The following is an 18,939-nucleotide window of genomic DNA, read 5'->3' on the forward strand; positions in this document are numbered from 1 at the left end:
TCCACCACAACCACCCAAAACAACCTTACCCCGACGTCTCTTTAGCTTCCTGACCCCTGTGTTTTACATTCAAGCTGACAGAATATAAATACTTCATTAGCAAATTTCTTGCTAACTTAAAAAAATACTACTTTGGTTATAAGGGAGCGTCTCTAAAGAACGAAATAAAAAGGCTGATTTTTCAAAAATTGGTCTTGTATATGAACGTTGTACTTTTATTAGAACTATTTTGTCATCTGCTATTACATTTTCCTTTTGTTATGGCTGTTTTAAAGAGCGTATAAGCACATCTGGGGTTGTTTGGGGTGTGTCTGCTCTGTGTGCAAAGGTAAACCAACTGTTAACTTGCTAGAAATAGCTTATACTATAAAGGACAAAGAGGATTTGAATGCTTTAAAATTCACATGAAATGGAAGTGACAACTATCTTATTTTCCCCGTAGTGACATATCTGAGTAAAATGACTTTTGAAATAAGAATAAAGGTAGGGAGGGACTTGAATTTGTCCATCGAGAATTGATTGGTTTGAAGTTGGGTCATGTTGATATTTGTTAATAGCTGCCAAGTAAAGAGAGAATATTAGCATTTTTTATTAAAAATTATGAGGGCACAATATTTAAATTTTTTATAATGAAGCTCATAGATAAGTCATTTGTCAAATTAAAAAAACACCCACAATATTACCGAAATACCACAATATAGAATATAATTTAGTTTTTATTTTCATTGTGATGTTAAAAAAAATGGTATAGGGAGTAAGAAAATGTGGCCGTTTCTACATCACAAAGACTGTCTTATTTCAGAATAGCAATTATAAAGTTGACTATTACTCTTAGTTTACCCAATAACTATTATTCTTAGTTAACTTAAATAAACCAGGCTTGATGACGTATGCAGCCTGCACATGGGATCTCCGCAGATTCCGGATTGAGAAACGGCCTTTGTCAAAACTTTCTGTTTCAAAAAAACCTTGAAAACACCTTAAAAATAATAAGACAAGTATACAGTCTTAAAAATAAAGGTGCTAAATAATGCTGTATTATAGAAGAACCACTTTTGGCTGAAAATTTCCATAAAGATTGTTTAATATCCAAATAACTTTTCTGTTCTTTGTTGTGGAAAGAGGTTCTTTATGAAAGGGGCAGCACATGTTAACCAATGTGTACCTTTTAAGGGTACCGATATCCATCTTTTAGGCCAGTGGTTCCCAAACTTTTTCAGTGTGCGCCCCCCCCAGTGCCGAAAGAAAATTTATGACAAAAACAGTTTTAAAATGTAATATTTTAATTAAACAAAACATATAAAATTATACCTAGTAGTGCTGTTGGTTAGTTGGCTTATTATTTTTTAGGTTCAATTACACAGAATTCATGATAAATAAATGTATTTTATGAAATGTCATAAAACTGGGGCCCCCCTGGCACCATCTCGCGGCCCCCCTGGTGGCCCTGGCCCCCAGTTTGAAAACCACTGTTTTAGGTAACACCCCAGTGACAACAATTTTCTTGTAACTTTTTTCTGAAAGTGTAGATGTTGGAATAGCGTTAAAGGTGTATAATTCACCCCAAAATTAAAATTGAGTCGTCATTTTCTCATCCTCATTTTGTTTTAAACCTATATGAATTTATTTTTTCTGATTCTGATGAACACAAAAGAAGATATTTTGATAAATTAAGGTAAGCACACAGCTGATGGTAACCATTGACTTCCATAGTAGGGAAAACAAAACGATGGAATTCAATGGGTACCGTCAACTGTGAGCTTATCATCATTTCTCAAAAATATATTTTTTTACAGCAGTCAGCTGCTTGATTTTCGTTGACTTTGCCTAAAATAATGAAAAGTTTTTCATAAGATCCACTGAGGTCAATGTGTTAGCATGACAGAAGCTTGATGCTGTTGTGTGAGAAGCAACAGCCGGCATTTTTCCTTCACCCGAGTGCCACTTATGTAAATTATTGGATTTTGATTGCTTATGTTTTTTCCCTGCCACAGAAAACCACCACATGTTTATCAATGCCATCAAAAGTATTATTTTGTTTTTGTTTATTTGTTGATCACAAAGTACAAAGTAGATGAGGAAAACTAGGATTCCTTGTGAATTCAAAGCACTGGAATTGTTGTTTACAATGCGTTGAATGGTGCGCTGTGATTTGTTAAGCAGATTTATTGCATACTGCAGAAAAGGAGGACTGGCGTTTATTGCGTTTTGGGGGAAAAAGGGAGAAAAGATGGCAGAATAACACGGCGGATATTGGATTTGCGTAAAATTAAGAATTTACTTTTAAATACTGACCTGATACAATACTGATTTTGGTGTTAAATAATTTTTTTAATGCCATTCATCGCGTTTTGGAACCAAACTCTTCAATGCGCTGTGTGCTTACCATCATTTATCAAAATATCTTCTTTTGTGTTCATCAGAAAAAATAAATTCATACAGATTTAGAACAACATAAGGATGAGAAAATCATGAAATAATTTTCATTTGTAAACTATCCCTTTAAGAAATAATAAATAAATACACTAAAGAGGTAATGGTTCTTCTAGAACCTTTGTCTGAAAAACCAGAGATGGTTCCTCTCTTGCATCCCTTTGGAGAACCCTTTGTAACACCTTTATTTTTAAGAGTGTAGTGAAAAAAGGATAACTAAGATATATTTAAGATTTATCCAGTTGTATTTTGCTATTACTCTGCAGTATGGGGTCATTTATTTTATCTCAGTGCTCCTCGACTCTAAGCTTTGATAAATGCTCCTCTGGTTAGATGCCAAGGACGAGCTCACATTAATAGTAAACTGTGCATCACTGAAGGCAGGCCGATGAAACCCCATAATAACTCTTCTACTACTGCCAGAGCCATTACACTAATTACAAAGTGTGTCACCATGTGTTGCCTGACTGTTCCCCTTTCCCTATTCAAGCATTTTAGAGAGATCAGTTTGAAAACCGATGGGTGCATGCAGAAGACTCGAACTAGGACTCTAGATATTGATTATATCATCGTGCTGCAGTTTGTATTTCTTTCCCCTCTTCATTTGATTTGTCAGTCCCTTAGTCGGCCGGTGTTGGATTTGCGGGAGGGAGGAGTGATTGATAAATAAATTGCTAAATAAAGGATGCATTGAGCGGGTGTGTGTGTAGCCAAAGAAAGAGGGTGACTGCTTAAACAGTCTCAAGTCTTGTTCGAGGGCTGGCTGCAATGCAGAGCAAAGGACGGACGCTGGCCCGTAGAGACAGAAGGGACCTTGAAGAAAAGGGATTTAGACTGCACTGCAGAAAGATAGCAAGGAAAGCGGCACGCACTGCAGCGTGATTAAGCAGGAGATGAGGTTTGGGCAGACCCCAAACCTCCTCACAGCAGGCATAGACATCACACCAGGTGAGAGTTTAATTCACAGCTGATATCAGAGGCCCGGCTATACCGGGACTCTCGGGAGGGATAGTATTAGGACGGGGGAGAGGAAGGGGGCCGGAGACAAACAGAGGAGAGGGTGGAGAAACAAGGGACGAGGAGGGAGATGGTGCTGTATTTTCGGATGGGGATCTTCTGAATTAAGTGTGGTTGGAATAAAGATGTAGTGTGAGCAGGACGCTGAACAAGGACGCTGCTGTGCTCCGCTTTAGTGGAGAGGAGTGGGGAGCAGACGCCTGGCAGACACACACACACCGACTCAGCAAGGCTGACTCTCGGAGAAGAGAGAAAGAGAGAGAGCTCAACATCACGGCTGCGGGGCTGGGAAGGTAAGAGACGTTATTTCAGTTTGACTTTTATTCTTGTGGCTGTGTGTGGTGGGATGGTAATGGGTTGAAGATTGTGTTTGCAGCTCATGTGCGACACACTCATTGTGTGGATGTGTATGTGTGCACAAAAAATTAAGTGTCAGAGCTTTGAGTTTAAGATTGAGTGAGTGTGTGTTCACACAAACAGACTTCTGTTTAAGATGTGTTTGGAGAAGTAAAAAAAGCACTGCATTAAATGACTAAGTAGCCTATAACATTTGTGTTACAGTAGTGTTTTTTTACAATGTGTGATTTTTTTCCTTTAATTTTTAGACTTTACGTTTTTGTGTGTTTTTAGTCATTAAAGTTTAAGTGGTTTATGGCCCACTGTTTCCAGACAACCTTGTTAGTGCCCTAAGGCCACATAACTAACAGCAAGCAACATACTGTAAGCCTAGACTTAAACAGAAGAGCTTCAGAATTTAGTTTGAAGGTGTGTTGCCTGGAAAATGAGAATGACGCCAGTTTAGTTTTCCATAGCATCATGCTTTTGCAACACTGGTCTGGTGGCAGTTTAAAAAAATACAGTTTTAAAAAATGTATTTTACAATCCAGGCTAACGTCTCATAATCTAATTACGAGATTAAGAGCATTGTCAGTCATTGATTTTCATGTCGTATAGTCAAAATTAAAGATATCAAGGTTATATTTTTACAGAATGTTCCTTGTTGGATTATTTTGTGTAGAAAAGTGTAGGCCTATATCACAAAAAATGACCTTAGCTCAGTTTTCACAGGCATGGTCATAAATAGGGTACAGTAATAAACCCAGCTGGCCTGGAGCTTGCTGGGAGACTTCAAAAGATTTGGTAAATATTTAAAGAGTTTGGTTCCAAAACATGATGAACGCCATTTAAAAAAAAAAAAGTTAACACCAAAATCAGTATTGTATCAGGTTAGTATTAACAAAGTAAATTCTTAATTTTACGTAAAATCTGATATCCGCCGTGTTATCTTTTCTCCCCTTTTTCCCAAAACGCGATAAACCCGATAAATGCCACTCCTTCTTCTCTGCAGAATGCAATAAATCCGCTCAACAAATCACAGCGCACCATTCCACGCATTGTATGCAACAATTGCAACAATGGCGCTGCGTTGAATACACACAGAATCCTAGTTTTCCTTATCTACTTAGTACTTCATGATCAACAAACAAACAAACAAAAACACTGCAAAAAAATGATATTTAAGAAAGAAAATTCTTCTGTTTTCAGTAAAAATATCTCAAAAGTCTTAAATTAAGATGCTTTTTCTTGATAAGCAAAACGGCCTAAGAAAATAAGTCTAGTGTTTAGACCAAAAATTTCAAATTTAAGTGATTTTGTGCATAAAACAAACAAAAAAATCTTCCAATGGGGTAAGCAAAAAAACACTAAAAACACTAAATTCAAGAAAAATTCAATCTTTTCAATTCAAGAAAAGATTTTTTTGCTTGTTTTATGCACAAAATCACTTAAAGGTGCAGTGTGTAAATTTTAGCGGCATCTAGTGGTGAGGTCACGAATTGCAACCAATGGCTTAGTCCACTGCTCACCCCTCGCTTTTGAAACACATAGAGAAGCTACGGTAGCCACCACCAGACAAACATGTCATCGTCGGAGACAACTTAGTAAAAAAAATGTGTCTGTTAAGGGCTTCTGTAGAAACTTGGCGGCACAAAATGGTGACTTCCATGTAAGAGGACCCTCGTGTATGTAGATAAAAACGTCTCGTTCTAAGGTAATAAACACATACCGGTTCATTATGAAAGGTCTTTATAAACCCCTGATAATATAGTTTTGTATATCATTTTGCATTTCTGTCAAGAGATCCTTCTAAAAATTACACACTGCACCTTTAAATTTGATATTTTTTGTCTAAAAACTAGACTTATTAATTTTGCTCATCAAGAAAAAGCATCTTAATTTATGAAATTTTAGGGATTTTTACTGAAAACAAGACAAAAATACTAAGAATTTTTTTCTTGAAAATCATTTTTTGCAGTGAACAAAATAATACTTTTGATGGCATTGATAAACCTGTGGTGATTTTCTGTGACGCGGATGAAACATAAAGTCACTCGGGCGACAAATGCCAGCTGTTGTTTGTTCTCACACGACAGCATCAAGCTTCTGTCATGCTAACACACTGACCCCAGAGGATCTTATGAAACACTTTCCATTATTTTACACAAAGTCAACGAAAATCGAGCAGGACCAAAACATTTTACAGCTGATCGCTGTCAAAAAAGTTCACCGACGATGTCCCAAGGATGACAGCGGCAATGACAGTGTTCTTAATATGACAAAATAAGTGTTTTGATTAATGCCATTAATGCTTATTTTAATCCGTGTATAACACACTAAATGAATATAACATGGCAAAGATGAATGCACATTTATATATTGATTCAATAGATTTATAGAATTTTGGAAAAAAACTTTGTCATGGATTTATTGCATTATGAGGAAAAACAATGATTTTTTATAATAAATCTTTGAAAATCAAATTATGGATTTGAATTTTTTATGTTATTATAACCTAAAGATGTGAAAGTTTGTAACAGAAAATAGTGTTTTTCATCTTGTCACTTTCTTGGTATAGAAAACACATTTTTGCCCAAATTAGTCAAAATGGATTTATCGCATTTTGGAACCAAACTCTTCATTTGCAAATCCACAACTTGTTTAATGTGCTAATCTGATGTGTTTTGTAAGGTATTTAGTTAGTTCAACAAGATTAAGTTTGTGTTATTATTCAGTATATTATCTGTTAAACTTTACTGTCAATAAATCAATTATTTTTTAGTAATTCATTACTAAAACAGGAGAAATATATCATTTCAATGGGGTCCTTGAGATGAGGGATGTACATTGTAAATCTCTTTTAGCGCCCCCTAGTGGTAATGGCTGAAGTTTGTGTTACTCTGACTAGTGTGTACTTTATTTATTTGGCTGATTTCACATTAAAGGAAAACACCACCGTTTTTCAATATTTTACTATGTTTTTACCTTAACTTAGACAAATTAATACATACCTATCTTTTTTCAGTGCGTGCACTTTTGATCTTTGTGCGGCGCCTTGTGAATGTGTTGGCATTTAGCCCCATTCATTCCTATGGCTCCAAACAGGGATACATTTAAAAGCCACCAAACACTTCCATGTTTTCCCCATTTAAAGACCGTTACATGAGTAGTTATGGTGCCACAAAATAAAACTCTTGTTCAGAGCCATAGGAATGAATGGGGTTAGGCTAAATGCTAACACATTTAAGAAGCGCTGTACAAAGATTAAAAGTGCACGCATTGAAAAAAAAATAGGAATGCATTTATTCATCTAAGTTGAGACAAAATCATAGTAAAATATGTGTTTTCTTTTAAATGTTAGTGAATCCACTCTGTGCCAAAACGTGTTTATATATTAATGTTACTTTATTTACAACTTCAGTTTAGTTTAGTTTGATTTTGTATTAAATGTCTGTTGAATGTTGAACCGTACAATAATAAAGCACCTATTAATTAAAAAAAAAAATTCTAAACACTAAATCTCAATGGTATCTAAAGATCGACACAGCAGATGGTGTGTTTAAAGTTTATCAATGGACATTATGAGAACAGTAGGAATCAGTCTAGTGAAGCAATGGTTTTCTTACATTCTTATTAATTTATTTATTGCCTAATCAGCATTATTTTGCATACATTAAGTGTCCTCAGGGGTAAAAATGTTTGGATTTTTTTGTGTTTTAAAAGTCTTAATTTACCCACACATACATGTTTTGCCCTCTAGCCATTCCCCTGACTCACCTGGTGCTCTCCCTCAACAGTCCTGATGGTTTTCAGCCCCCCTTCATTCTCTCATTGTCAAAGTATCCTGTCCTACATCCAAAGTTCTCATTTTATTGGTTACTTACCTGAAAACCCTCCCAGTGAGCTCATGCTTTTGGATTCTGGCTGCTGTTGTTTTATCTGCGACCACCTGCGTTACCTGCCACGTTCATCTTCATACCATCAGTCACCAAAGATGAAGATCTGAGACTGAGTCTTCCACCATATCTGTGATTCAAAGCTGATGTGGTTACTGAAATGAGCCTGTGAAACAGAAGGCAGGAGTTTCAAACAACAGATGGGGCAGAATCGTCTCCCATCATTCATTATTTAATTAATTCAGCAGCCGTTAGATACAGTAGATGAAGATTTGAGATTTTCTGAGCTCCAGTTGACCTCTTCTGTGGACATCTCATCATGAAGAAGACTGTGAGTAATGGTTGACCTCTGACCTCCACAATACGTATAAAAAACATTGGTGTTGCTTTCTTCCTTTCTGGTTCTCATCTGCTTTTTGAAAATTCTTTCCTTCTGAGGGATCAAAGGTGATGGTGTTTATTTTGTGTTAACATAGACGCTGTTTAATCTTTCATCACACGTGTGATGTTAAGTTTGTTTGGGGGTTGAGTGATGGTTGGCGTTGTTTTTCATTTGATATGAGGCTTCTTTTCATTCCTGTCAATCAAAGCTCAGTCTCCAGAGGAAGAATCCCTTTAATTTTGGTCCAACATACCACTCAGTATCTCCATCTGTACTCTGTTTTTGCTGTTTACATCACAAGTAAATGTATAGGGTAAGGGGTTAAAGATCCAATATCATAAAACCAGTTGCAATGTAGATGTGTTTCACATTATTAATACTCATGTCATGCGTGATACATCAAAATCTTCATATGAACAGGGCAATTTGTTTCTTTGAATAACCTGATGTCTGGCGCAGCTGTAAATAAGTCTGGGAATGCAAACAGTCAAGTTACTGTGGTGGAAAAATCAACAAGAACTTCAGTGGAAGTCAGCGTTATTTCTGTTACTCTATTTCAACTCTGTCCTGTTATGATGTGAGAGGAGCGAGTGAAGCGGCTCTTTCTTTCACGAAGGGAGGAGCTGAAGCCAGTAGCATGAATGAAAGAGGGGGATTGTTTCCCAGGCCGGCCACCACTCATTACCTACCAACCTCTGCCTAGCCTTTAATTAAAGTCATTAACCTGAGAGAACAAGAAAAAGTGAGAGAAATACAAATTGAAGGGGAGCGTGTGAAAGAGAAAGACGGAGAAAACAATCGAAGAAAAAAATGGAGTTAGACATAAAGTCTGTTCAAATGAAATATGTTGCCAATAGTTTGCAAAACTTAAATCTGTACTTTTCCTACTTTATTAATAGTTGAATTTCACAAGAACAAATTGGTGTAAAAGCAGCAAAGCCAAAATTAGGACAAATAAATTAAAATCATTGGTAACACTTTACAATTAGGTTGCTTTTGTTAACAATTAGTTAATGCATTAGCTAACATGAACGATATACAGCACTTATTAACGCATTACAAGTAACGTGCATTACATAATAATATAACTTTTCTGAAGTAACAAGTAAAGTAACACATTACTTTTTAAATGTACACAATAATATTTGAGTTACTTTTTCAAAAAAGTAATGAAAGTTACTTTTTTAGTTTAATTAATTCGATTTAATAAAAAAATGTGTACTGAATTAAACTAAACGTATTCACATTATGTACTTTATGCGTACATGCCTCTGTGGGAACAGTTTGAGTCAGAAACTGAGATGGCAGGCCAAAGCTCGACATTTTTGTGATGAAATATGCAATTTCTGAATGCAGAACTTTTCAAACACCTGCAAGGCCTGAAAGAGATCAAGCCTCAGCCAAGAAAAAGTAACTTAAAAGTAACGTTTACTTTGTTGGGAGTAACTTAATATTGTAATGCATTACTTTTAAAAGTAACTTTCCCCAAAACTGTTTATAAATACATAGAAAGTCAAGTGTTGTAATATTAAAGGACAAGTTCGGTATTTTACACTTAAAGCCAGCATCATATGTCCAAATTTAATTCAAAACCGCTCTATTTCATCATAAACAATCTGAAAACAGGGCTTTAAAGGCGGAGTCCACGATGTTTGAAAAACGCTTTGGAAAAGGAGACGGGCCGACTACCAAAACACACTTATAGCCAGTCAGCAGTAAGGAGCTTGTCTACTAACCGACATCCTTGCCGGGTTGCGTATGTGTGGGGCGGGTCTATCAACGGAAGGTCCAGATTCTATTGGGGTAGGGGCGTGTTTGTTTAGGTGATATAAAATATCAACATTGGCTTTCAAACATCGTGGACTCCGCCTTGAAGTGTGGAATACCGAACTTGTCCTTTAACAAAAATTAAAGGTGGTGTGAGTAAATTGTAGAGGCATCTAGTGGTAAGATTGGGAATTGCAACCAACAGTTCACCCCTCAATTTCAAAACCATATCGTTGACAACGTAGGGACAAAACGCGCTCTGTAGAACAGTTTGTCCATCATTTAAGGTCTTTATTTATCACTGATATATAGTTATGTATATTATATTGCATTTTTGTCAAGTTACAGGATGCACCTTTAATACACTGTAAAAAAATGGAGCATAACGTTAAAACAACCTTTGATTTGCAAGTCAATTCTACATACAATTTTAAGTTTTGACTATAATAGCATAGAAGGACAAAAAGCACTAGCCTGCCAGGCGTCTTTGTCGTCATGGTTGTGACTCCCGTTCTCCTTCTCCTCTTCTTCTTCGTCGTCCTCTTCCTCGCCTATAGATCCCACCGATCCACTGCCTCTCTGTCCTCTCGCTCTACCTCTTTCTTTCCCTACCGTTGGATCAACTGATGAGATCTAACAATGCACGAAAATCTATCACTAATAATTAACATAATTAATGCTATTTACGGTTTGTGATTCATACTGTAACATTCATTTTTTCCTTGTGTGTCAAGTTGCAGTTTGTTTCGAATAACAAATCTCATCACCAGATAGAAAACTCGATGAAGTGCTATTGAAAGACATGTTGTCATAGCTTCTTGGTACATAACGGCTATTAACACGTATTTGGAAAAGCGAGGTGCTAGAGAGCACTATTTGTTTGAATGCAAAATACAATTTCACCACTATATGGAAGAAAATCCTACTTACTGTTCCTTTAATGTATTTTGTAATGTTCACTAATACAAGCTTATTGTAAAGTGTTACAAAACCATTTTTGACATTTGCCTTGCATTACCTTCATGAAAAGTATAGGCACATTTCATACGTTGTACTGTTTTTAATGGATGCAATATGGTTATATTGTTAACATTGCCATTTATTTATATAGCAGAAGTTTTTATCCAAAGCAACATGGGAGCTTTAACATTTTGTCAATGTGCAATTTACAAAGCCACGTTTACAAGTAGGATTAGAGGATGAATGAACGACATTCATAGATGAACGACACAGAAGAGTAGTAAACGTGTAACATTAGTAAATGCATTAAATAACATTTGTTACTTTTCATTTTCTCTTCAGATGCCCTCTCGCTTTGGCACTGCCGTGCGGATCGTCTACACCACCCTTTTTGGCGCGGTGGTGCTGCTTGCCATCCTGCTTGTATACGTGACAGGTTACCAGTTCATCCGAACCGAACAGCATTACCTCTCTTTCGGCCTGTACGGTGCGTTTCTTTTTCTCCACCTCCTCCTGCAGAGCCTCTTCGCCTACCTGGAGCACCGGCAAATGCGTAGCCCCTCCAGACCCCAGCACCTGCAACGCACCGTGGCCCTCTGCATCGCGGCCTACCAGGAGGATCCAGACTACCTGCGCAAGTGTCTGCGAAGTATACGCCGCATTTCCTTTCCCGGACTTAAAGTGGTGTTAGTGGTGGATGGGAATCGGAAGGAAGATGCCTACATGATGAAAATCTTCCAGGAGGTGATGGGGGAAACAGAGCATACGGGCTGCTTGGTGTGGAAGGGGAATTACCATAGCGATGGTTATGGAAGAGTAGGGAGTGACTTACACCACACGAAGGAGACCGAACACGTGGCCAGTGTGGTGCGGAATTGCCAGCACTCCTGTATCATGCAAGAGTGGGGTGGCAAAAGGGAAGTGATGTACACAGCTTTCAAAGCTTTGGGAAACACCGTGGATTACATTCAGGTGAGCCTGCAATATGTATCGTTGAGGTAGTAATATGCACTCTTTAGGTACAAAGTTTGCCCCTCAGTGTCAGTATAATCTAAAACTTTGCAGCAGAGGTCAAAGGTCAGTCTCACTACTATCCTGTCACCTGCAGTCTTGAAAGCACACCTGTGTGTGTGCTGTCAGCAGCCTTTCATTGTTTCTGCTTTAGGATTTTGAGAAAAAAGATGACCTTGAAACATCTGTGGTGCCTGTGAATCTAAAGTGGCTGGTTGCTGAAACCACACCCACCTAGCTCGACTCTAGTGACAGCAGTGGCAGTTCATCCGTCATTTAAGTGGCCACACCCTTAATTATGCAGAATTTTAAGGCTTAATATCATTTAAACGGATGAGTTACAAAAATGTTCACACCCCTTACAGTTGTCATGAAGGGCAAAATTAGCTATACAGACCCAAAACACTTTTTGTACCAAGCTGTAAACACATTATTTTCTACTGTAAATTTGGGCATTTTAACATGGGGGTTGACTCACTTTTGGAGCCAGCCTCTAGCGGCCAGTCAATGAATTGTTTAACCTGATAAGGTACACTGTGCCGTACACGGTACACCCCCTCCCTTGCACGTGAGGCTGCATTACGTCAACTTTGAAGCATTAAATCTTCAAAATATACGGTCATGCGGCACATCGTTGTAAAGCTCCGACTTTAGGGATTCCATTAAGCGCACACACAAAGCATAATATGATATTTAGCAGTCATAAAACTGTAATCTAGTTGTTAGTTACCTGAACTGGGCGGCGCCGATTTAGGATATTTACTTACCTTCAAAATCTTCCCTTTATCCGCTTCGGTGAAATTGTCCAAAACAAATTGTTCATAAATGCCCATAAGTCCAAGGAAATGGAATATCCAAGCCTTTTAATCCAAAACGATTTGTTCATCTCACAATCGTGGCGTTTCTGACCGAATTACGATATAAATTGTGTATACAATTAGTTCACTAACGGACATTCGTTCGAATCTCAGTTTTCATTCACGATTTATAATGAATATATTCGGATGTCACGTTTATTGTGCAATGTCTGAGGAACAAATACGCCCCCTTTTGGAATTTCAGCAGTTCCATAAGATGCTACGGATTCTTTCACACCTGTTTTGTTTAGTTCGGTTGAATCATACCAGAGTTCGATTGCTCACTTGGTGAGGTTCGTTTGGGCAGATGAGAATGCAGCAATCGAACTCTGGTGCGCACCAAAAGCGGACCAAACAAGCGAACAGAGACTTCCTTGAAGAGGTGGTCTCAGTACGCTTTCAAACGAACTCTGAAGCGGTTCGTTTGTGGTGAGAACACGATTCGAGATCGAACAGACCTGACTGCAAAAGTACTGCGCATTTTTGGACTAAATCAGCTGCCGTAGTCAGCTGCGCTGTGCATTATGGGATGAGGAAATGTTTGTTGACAGTTTCTATTAGCAATATTAGCCCAATGGCAGATCGCGGACATACCAGGAGATGCGAAGAGGTGCGGGCAGAGCGTTGTTTTTCTAGCCACATCCGCGCTTTATTCTGAAAATGAACAGTTTGTCTAGTGCTGTGTACAAACTATGTATAACAACCACGGAAATAATTACAGTCTACTGTCCATGGTGTCTGTTGTATTTTCCTCCTTTTTGTTTACTTCCGGTATTCTGTTGGAATTTCCTGCACGTTGATTCTGACCAATCGAGAAGCAGTTTAGGGAATACGTTCAAAGATATGTGGCCAATGAGTAATGTGGATCTTATTACATGACTGACTTTTGAAACCCAAAACGCCCAATGTCATATGTGTTTTTCCAATGTCCAATCGAATGTGGGGAGAGGCGGGCCTTCTGCTGTGGTGACGTAAGTTTACAGTTGCTTGGAACAACCGGACTGCATTCACTCACTGTCTCCTGTGTGTTTGTACACCTCTCACCCTCGATCAAGGTCATAGCAAGTGTCCTCTTTTTAAAGGTTCTGCTAATATGACAGTTAACAGCAAAAGAGTCCTCACACTTAATATTTAAATGACAGGACAGCTGCCTTGGTGGTTGCCTAGCAATAGAAAAAGGCAATGCTGGGCACCTTGCATTTACATGCGTTTGGTGTGACTGGCCCCTTAAAGTGTGAACAGCCCTTAACATGCAGCACGGCTCATTGTCCAGCATAGTGGACCAATCAGAAGAACTCGGAGGCGGGGCAAGTATTGCAGACTTTTGTTTAAAGTAGCAAGTTGGCATGGTTTAACATCAGCATGGCGTAGGAAGCGCAAAGGGGTCTCAAAATCCCTTTGTGTTCAGCCCTGCACGTTTTTAAACCATTCCTGAGCATTGCGTCACCTTTTTAGATGCAAAGCCATGTTTTGTGTGATCGAACCCTATAAGTATATTTTATTGAAACAACATCTCTCTTTATTTTGCGTGTAGGTGTGTGATTCAGACACTGTACTTGATCCAGCATGCACAGTTGAGATGCTTAAGATTCTGGAGCAAGATCCAGATGTGGGTGCAGTGGGAGGAGATGTTCAGGTAATATTTTGTATCTATTTATATTCAACTTTTAACATGCAACTACATCAGCCGATAAGTGTTTTGCTGAATTAGTGTTCAGCCACTCAAAGTTCTTCCATTGTCTGTTTTAGATCCTAAACAAGTATGCTTCCTGGATCTCGTTTTTGAGCAGTGTCCGCTATTGGATGGCCTTCAATGTAGAACGGGCCTGCCAGTCTTATTTTGGATGCGTGCAGTGCATAAGCGGCCCACTGGGAATGTACCGCAACTCTCTCCTCCAGGACTTCCTGGAGCCCTGGTATAACCAGACTTTCTTAGGGACCAAGTGCAGCTTTGGTGATGATCGGCACCTCACCAACCGCGTCCTGAGCTTGGGCTACAAAACCAAGTACACGGCACGCTCCCAATGCCAGACCGAGACCCCCACAGAATACCTGCGCTGGCTGAATCAGCAAACCCGCTGGAGCAAGTCTTACTTTCGAGAGTGGCTCTACAGCGCCCTTTGGTTCCACAAGCACAATCTCTGGATGACTTATGAGTCTGTGATGACCGGGTTCTTCCCCTTTTTTCTGGTCGTTACGGTGATCCATCTGTTCTACGTAGGTCGCCTGTGGAACATCCTTCTCTTTCTGCTGACAGTCCAGCTGGTGGGCATGGTTAAGGCCACCTATGCGTGTTTCCTTCGAGGCAGCCTGGTCATGATCTTCATGTCGTTGTATGCTCTACTCTACATGTCTAGCTTGTTGCCTGCTAAGATCTTTGCCCTGTTGACTATTAACAAATCAGGCTGGGGCACATCAGGCAGGAAGAAGATAGTGGTGAACGTGATCGGTGCTATACCTGTGACCGTGTGGGCAGCCATTCTGCTCGGCGGCTTGGTGTACACCATTTACTGCGAGGTGCAGGAGCCCTTCACAGATACAGAGAAGGCTCTTCTTATTGCCGGCGCAGTAGTTTATGCATGTTACTGGGTGGTACTTCTGGTACTCTACCTGGCCATAGTGGCCAAACGCTGCAACAAAAGAGAGGAGCAGTTTCACCTACCCTATTCTAAAGCTTAGCAACTTTAGTGGTGCTGGAGGACTTTAGGTGCTCATCCCATATCTTCCTGATGCTGCATTCCTTATTGTGATTACAGATCTGTGAGTATCGGGTTGAAACGGTATGGCTACAAAAAAGGTTTTAACCAGTGGCCATAATGAACCTTTGAGAGTGCCATAATTTTTGTGGCTGAAATGGGGAACGGTTAATCAGGAGTGGTGCTTCTCATCATAATAAAGCACACATTGAAGTGGCCAGTCAAGATTGAGAGCAAACATTGAGCCAAAGGTTACCGATGAAGTGTAGTGACATGTAGCCAGCATGGTCATTTTAAGTTAAAGGGGGTCATACTGGTGCTTGCTTGGTATTGGGAACGTCATGATAAGATTAGCGAAGTATGTGCCAATACTTGAGGAAGACACAAGGCTGGTGATTTTTGCCAAAAGCCAGCTAGTATTTACATTTACACCTTTGGGAGACGTTTTTATCCAAATCGACTTTTGAAGTATACATTTTATCAGTTGGGAGTTGCCGTGATCTACCAACTGAGCTACAGGAACACCTAAAATAATCATATTGTATGTCTTTGTATTGTATTGTCTCTGATAATCCACTATAATTCTTAACATCATCGTCTGTGGTGCTGCTGATGGGTTGGGAAATTGTACAAAGTGCATTTAATTTATTTACGTTTATGATGCACAACAAAAACTACACTGTACAAAATGTTTACAGATGCATCAAGTAACATCCAGTTCCCATAAATGTTTGTCCATACTTTTATTTGTTCCTGGAATGTTTTATTCCTCCAAAACTGATCATTTTATAAAGTAAATAAGTAGAGGTTAGTTTTGCACACAGCTTTGACATTGCCAGACAAAAACCTTTCTTTAGTATACATGATTCTTATAAGTTATGTCAATAAAATGTTCTGCTAGACAGATATGAATAGGAATCACATTACTTATTTATGGTATCCTAAACTATGGTGGTTTAAAAAATAGCCAAAGGATTTAGTTTACCATGCATCATGTATTTACACATCCAGCAAAGGTAAACGGTGGTGCATTTTTCCACCTTCAGTCGTCTAAATGCAACAGTTTGTGGATTTATGTAACTTTATGAATGCTAAGGCAAGCAACGTTTTATTGCTCTCTTCTCTTCAAGAACACACATTCATTTTTCTGGCCATTTTTTAGGGCACAGAAATGTAAACACGGAGACTAGTGTGTGTTTTTGTGCATGAATAAGTTTTGAAAGGGAGCGAGTTGATGAAACTTCTGTCCATGTGTTGTTGCTTGATTCATTACATGTGTAATTCCTACAGGTATATCATGACAGTATAAAAGCATCAGCATCAGAGTTTGATTTTAATCTTTGACATGATCTTACTCAGTCAATATTAAAGATATCAAGGTTATATTTTCGCAGAACGTTCTCCGTTCTTTACATTATGTATGATGGTTTTATGTAAAAAACAGTAAATAAAAACATTTTTAAGCTGGGTTTTCAGACTGGGTCACAAATTTAAATCTTACTGTTCACTTCTGTGTGCTATTCCTTTTGCAAACTAGGTGCCAAACATTTAGGATTATCATGCGTCTCAGGAACACAAAAAGAGGGAATTCAGAACCAGGAAGTGATTTGGATGTATTAGGTTTAAGCAGTATCAGCAAGAAATGAAAATAAATACAGATTTGCCAGATACAAAAAATCTGTACAGAACCAATGCAATAGACGATCTATTCACAAACATGAATTTGTGGATGGTGATCCAGTTTTGTAAATATAAGGTTTTTTCAGTCATTCAAGTGTATTGTACAGTAATATATATATATTTTTGTAATGTAAAGCTCTAAGGTATTTTGAACACTTAGTAATCCGAACACATATCAATGTATCAGTGTTTTCCTATGATGCTTTTTTTGGGAAAATATTATTTTCATTATGACACTGTACAGTTAGGAAGTTATAAATGATTAATATTTCAATATGGGACATGTCACTGAGAAAACCGTTTTTTTTTTTAATGAAAAAGCAGATTTTTACCAATTTTCATGCCAGGTTACATCCACCCACAGAAAAAACAAAAGGTACAGATAAAACATTATACACCATTTATTGTGGGCGTCACTACAGCATATAATACCTAAAATGGTCATCTTGGTCTTTTAGGATAATAAATTATATCAATGATGTTTATGTATTTATGTCAATTCTTAAGTACAGTATGTCTGGCCATGTCCTTGTATTTTTGCAAACACTTGTAAATGTTTTGAGACAATAAAACTTTGATTCGAAATGTGTAGTTTCTTGTTCATTATCATCAGAGGATCCATTTAACATTTCGCACAATAAACAACTGCAACTTTCTTCTCTATAACAAATACAACAGCATCCTTTAACAATAAATCTGCACAGAGACACTAATCCACAGTGCAAATTCATGTTTTACTTGCATACAGTCACTGTAGCATAGCTATATTGTATTCATCCACACTAATATAAGCATGTTTTCATATAATCAGACTTCACTGCATATAAAAATGCAACAAAAGAGCAAACAAAGTGTCTCTGGGGGTTGATCTGTCTGTGTTTTCTACACTTTCTTTGGCACATTAGTGATGATCGGCTTGGGCCGGGTTTTAAAGATAAGTTTCTTTTTGATGAGGGCCGAGACTGTGTAAGAAGTTGGTCCGTCTTGGTTGGTTTCCATGCTTTCCTCAGCATCTTGAGAGACACCAGAATGCTTCATCAGAACAGCAAAGGGCTTCTCGAGTTTAACTTGCTTGCCGTAGAGAATGTGATGTCCAACTATTAGGACTGGAACACCCTTGAATAAACGACAGAATACAGAGTAAGACTTTTAATTATTGTCAAATTGCATTTTAAAATAAAAGATCCACTTTAAATTAAAAAAAAATAATAAATACATCCCCGTGTGGTTGCAATAAGACAATATTTCCTGACAAAAAAATACGTAGAAGTGTCAGACAAACCTCTTTAGTGTAGTGAAGGTCGCCCATCAGGTGTCCCGCTAGTCCAGAGTTGTGCCTTGAAATCATTTCACCCTGCAGCTCCACCAGAAGCCATTCAGCAGGACCCTCACCAGCACCACTGCTCAACACAACGCAAAGTTTTCAATAAATGATACACATTAATTTGCCGATTTGCGAAAATTGTCTTGAGATGACACCTACTTTGAGATGACTATTTGAACCATTCTTGTATCCGATTCGCTGAATCAGGATTTTCACACAAATGACTCGTCTTTTAATGAACGTCTTCAACTGAATTTTGAAATAAGACAAAAACGAGTCAAATACCACACAAATCAGCCGGTTGATGTGTGCAGATACTACGTATTATAGTCACTTACTTATCAGACAGAGTTCAGTAGTTGCTCATAATCTTCCACAATCACACACAAGTTTCGCGCCAGCTGAAGTCACGTTTCAAAATAAAAGTCCGCAGCGCCGACAAAGTGCATTTCAGGCTATGTTGTTACACACTAGAGGTCGCTCAAGATTTGTCTGCGAATCTTGTGTTTCGGCCATTGACTAATTTTTTGTAAGTGTCACATTGGCAAATTGTAAAAGTCAGACTACATGACAAACGCTG

The 18,939-nt window shown here is 38.3% G+C and overlaps 2 protein-coding genes across 3 annotated transcripts; one reads left to right on the top strand and one right to left on the bottom strand.

Annotated features, from left to right (window-relative positions):
* Window positions 1-2,830: 2,830 nt before the first annotated feature.
* Window positions 2,831-17,422, top strand: has3 (hyaluronan synthase 3). The gene is made up of 4 exons (XM_055173935.2): window positions 2,831-3,743; window positions 11,134-11,763; window positions 14,194-14,295; window positions 14,409-17,422. Exons 2-4 carry the CDS (start codon window positions 11,134-11,136, stop codon window positions 15,336-15,338), a joined length of 1,662 nt encoding a protein of 553 aa, XP_055029910.2. The 5' UTR covers window positions 2,831-3,743; the 3' UTR covers window positions 15,339-17,422.
* Window positions 17,421-18,909, bottom strand: chtf8 (CTF8, chromosome transmission fidelity factor 8 homolog (S. cerevisiae)). Of its 2 annotated transcripts, XM_055173936.2 has the most exons (4): window positions 18,698-18,909; window positions 18,519-18,608; window positions 18,318-18,435; window positions 17,421-18,151 (listed from the first exon to the last, which is right to left on the bottom strand). In XM_055173936.2, the coding sequence occupies exons 2-4, from the start codon at window positions 18,539-18,541 to the stop codon at window positions 17,918-17,920; spliced, it is 375 nt and encodes a 124-aa protein (XP_055029911.1). In that variant the 5' UTR covers window positions 18,542-18,608; window positions 18,698-18,909; the 3' UTR covers window positions 17,421-17,917. The 2 variants fall into 2 exon arrangements, with proteins under 2 accessions (XP_055029911.1, XP_055029912.1); XM_055173937.2 differs by lacking the exon at window positions 18,698-18,909 and having other exon boundaries at window positions 18,519-18,687.
* Between the last annotated feature and the right edge of the window lie 30 nt (window positions 18,910-18,939).

The sequence above is a fragment of the Misgurnus anguillicaudatus genome, chromosome 15 (genome assembly GCF_027580225.2).
Source record: "Misgurnus anguillicaudatus chromosome 15, ASM2758022v2, whole genome shotgun sequence".
Lineage (NCBI taxonomy): Eukaryota > Metazoa > Chordata > Actinopteri > Cypriniformes > Cobitidae > Misgurnus > Misgurnus anguillicaudatus.

What these genes read in the sequence shown, in the direction of transcription:
- has3 (XM_055173935.2), top strand. Translation starts at nt 11,134, where the DNA reads ATGCCCTCTCGCTTTGGCACTGCCGTGCGGATCGTCTACACCACCCTT. An exon ending in ACACCGTGGATTACATTCAG is followed by an intron (nt 11,764 to 14,193) that starts GTGAGCCTGCAA and finishes TTTTGCGTGTAG; the next exon opens with GTGTGTGATTCAGACACTGT. An exon ending in CAGTGGGAGGAGATGTTCAG is followed by an intron (nt 14,296 to 14,408) that starts GTAATATTTTGT and finishes TGTCTGTTTTAG; the next exon opens with ATCCTAAACAAGTATGCTTC.
- chtf8 (XM_055173936.2), bottom strand. Translation starts at nt 18,541, where the DNA reads ATGGTTCAAATAGTCATCTCAAA. An exon ending in GTTCAAATAGTCATCTCAAA is followed by an intron (nt 18,436 to 18,518) that starts GTAGGTGTCATC and finishes TGTGTTGAGCAG; the next exon opens with TGGTGCTGGTGAGGGTCCTG. An exon ending in ACCTTCACTACACTAAAGAG is followed by an intron (nt 18,152 to 18,317) that starts GTTTGTCTGACA and finishes CGTTTATTCAAG; the next exon opens with GGTGTTCCAGTCCTAATAGT.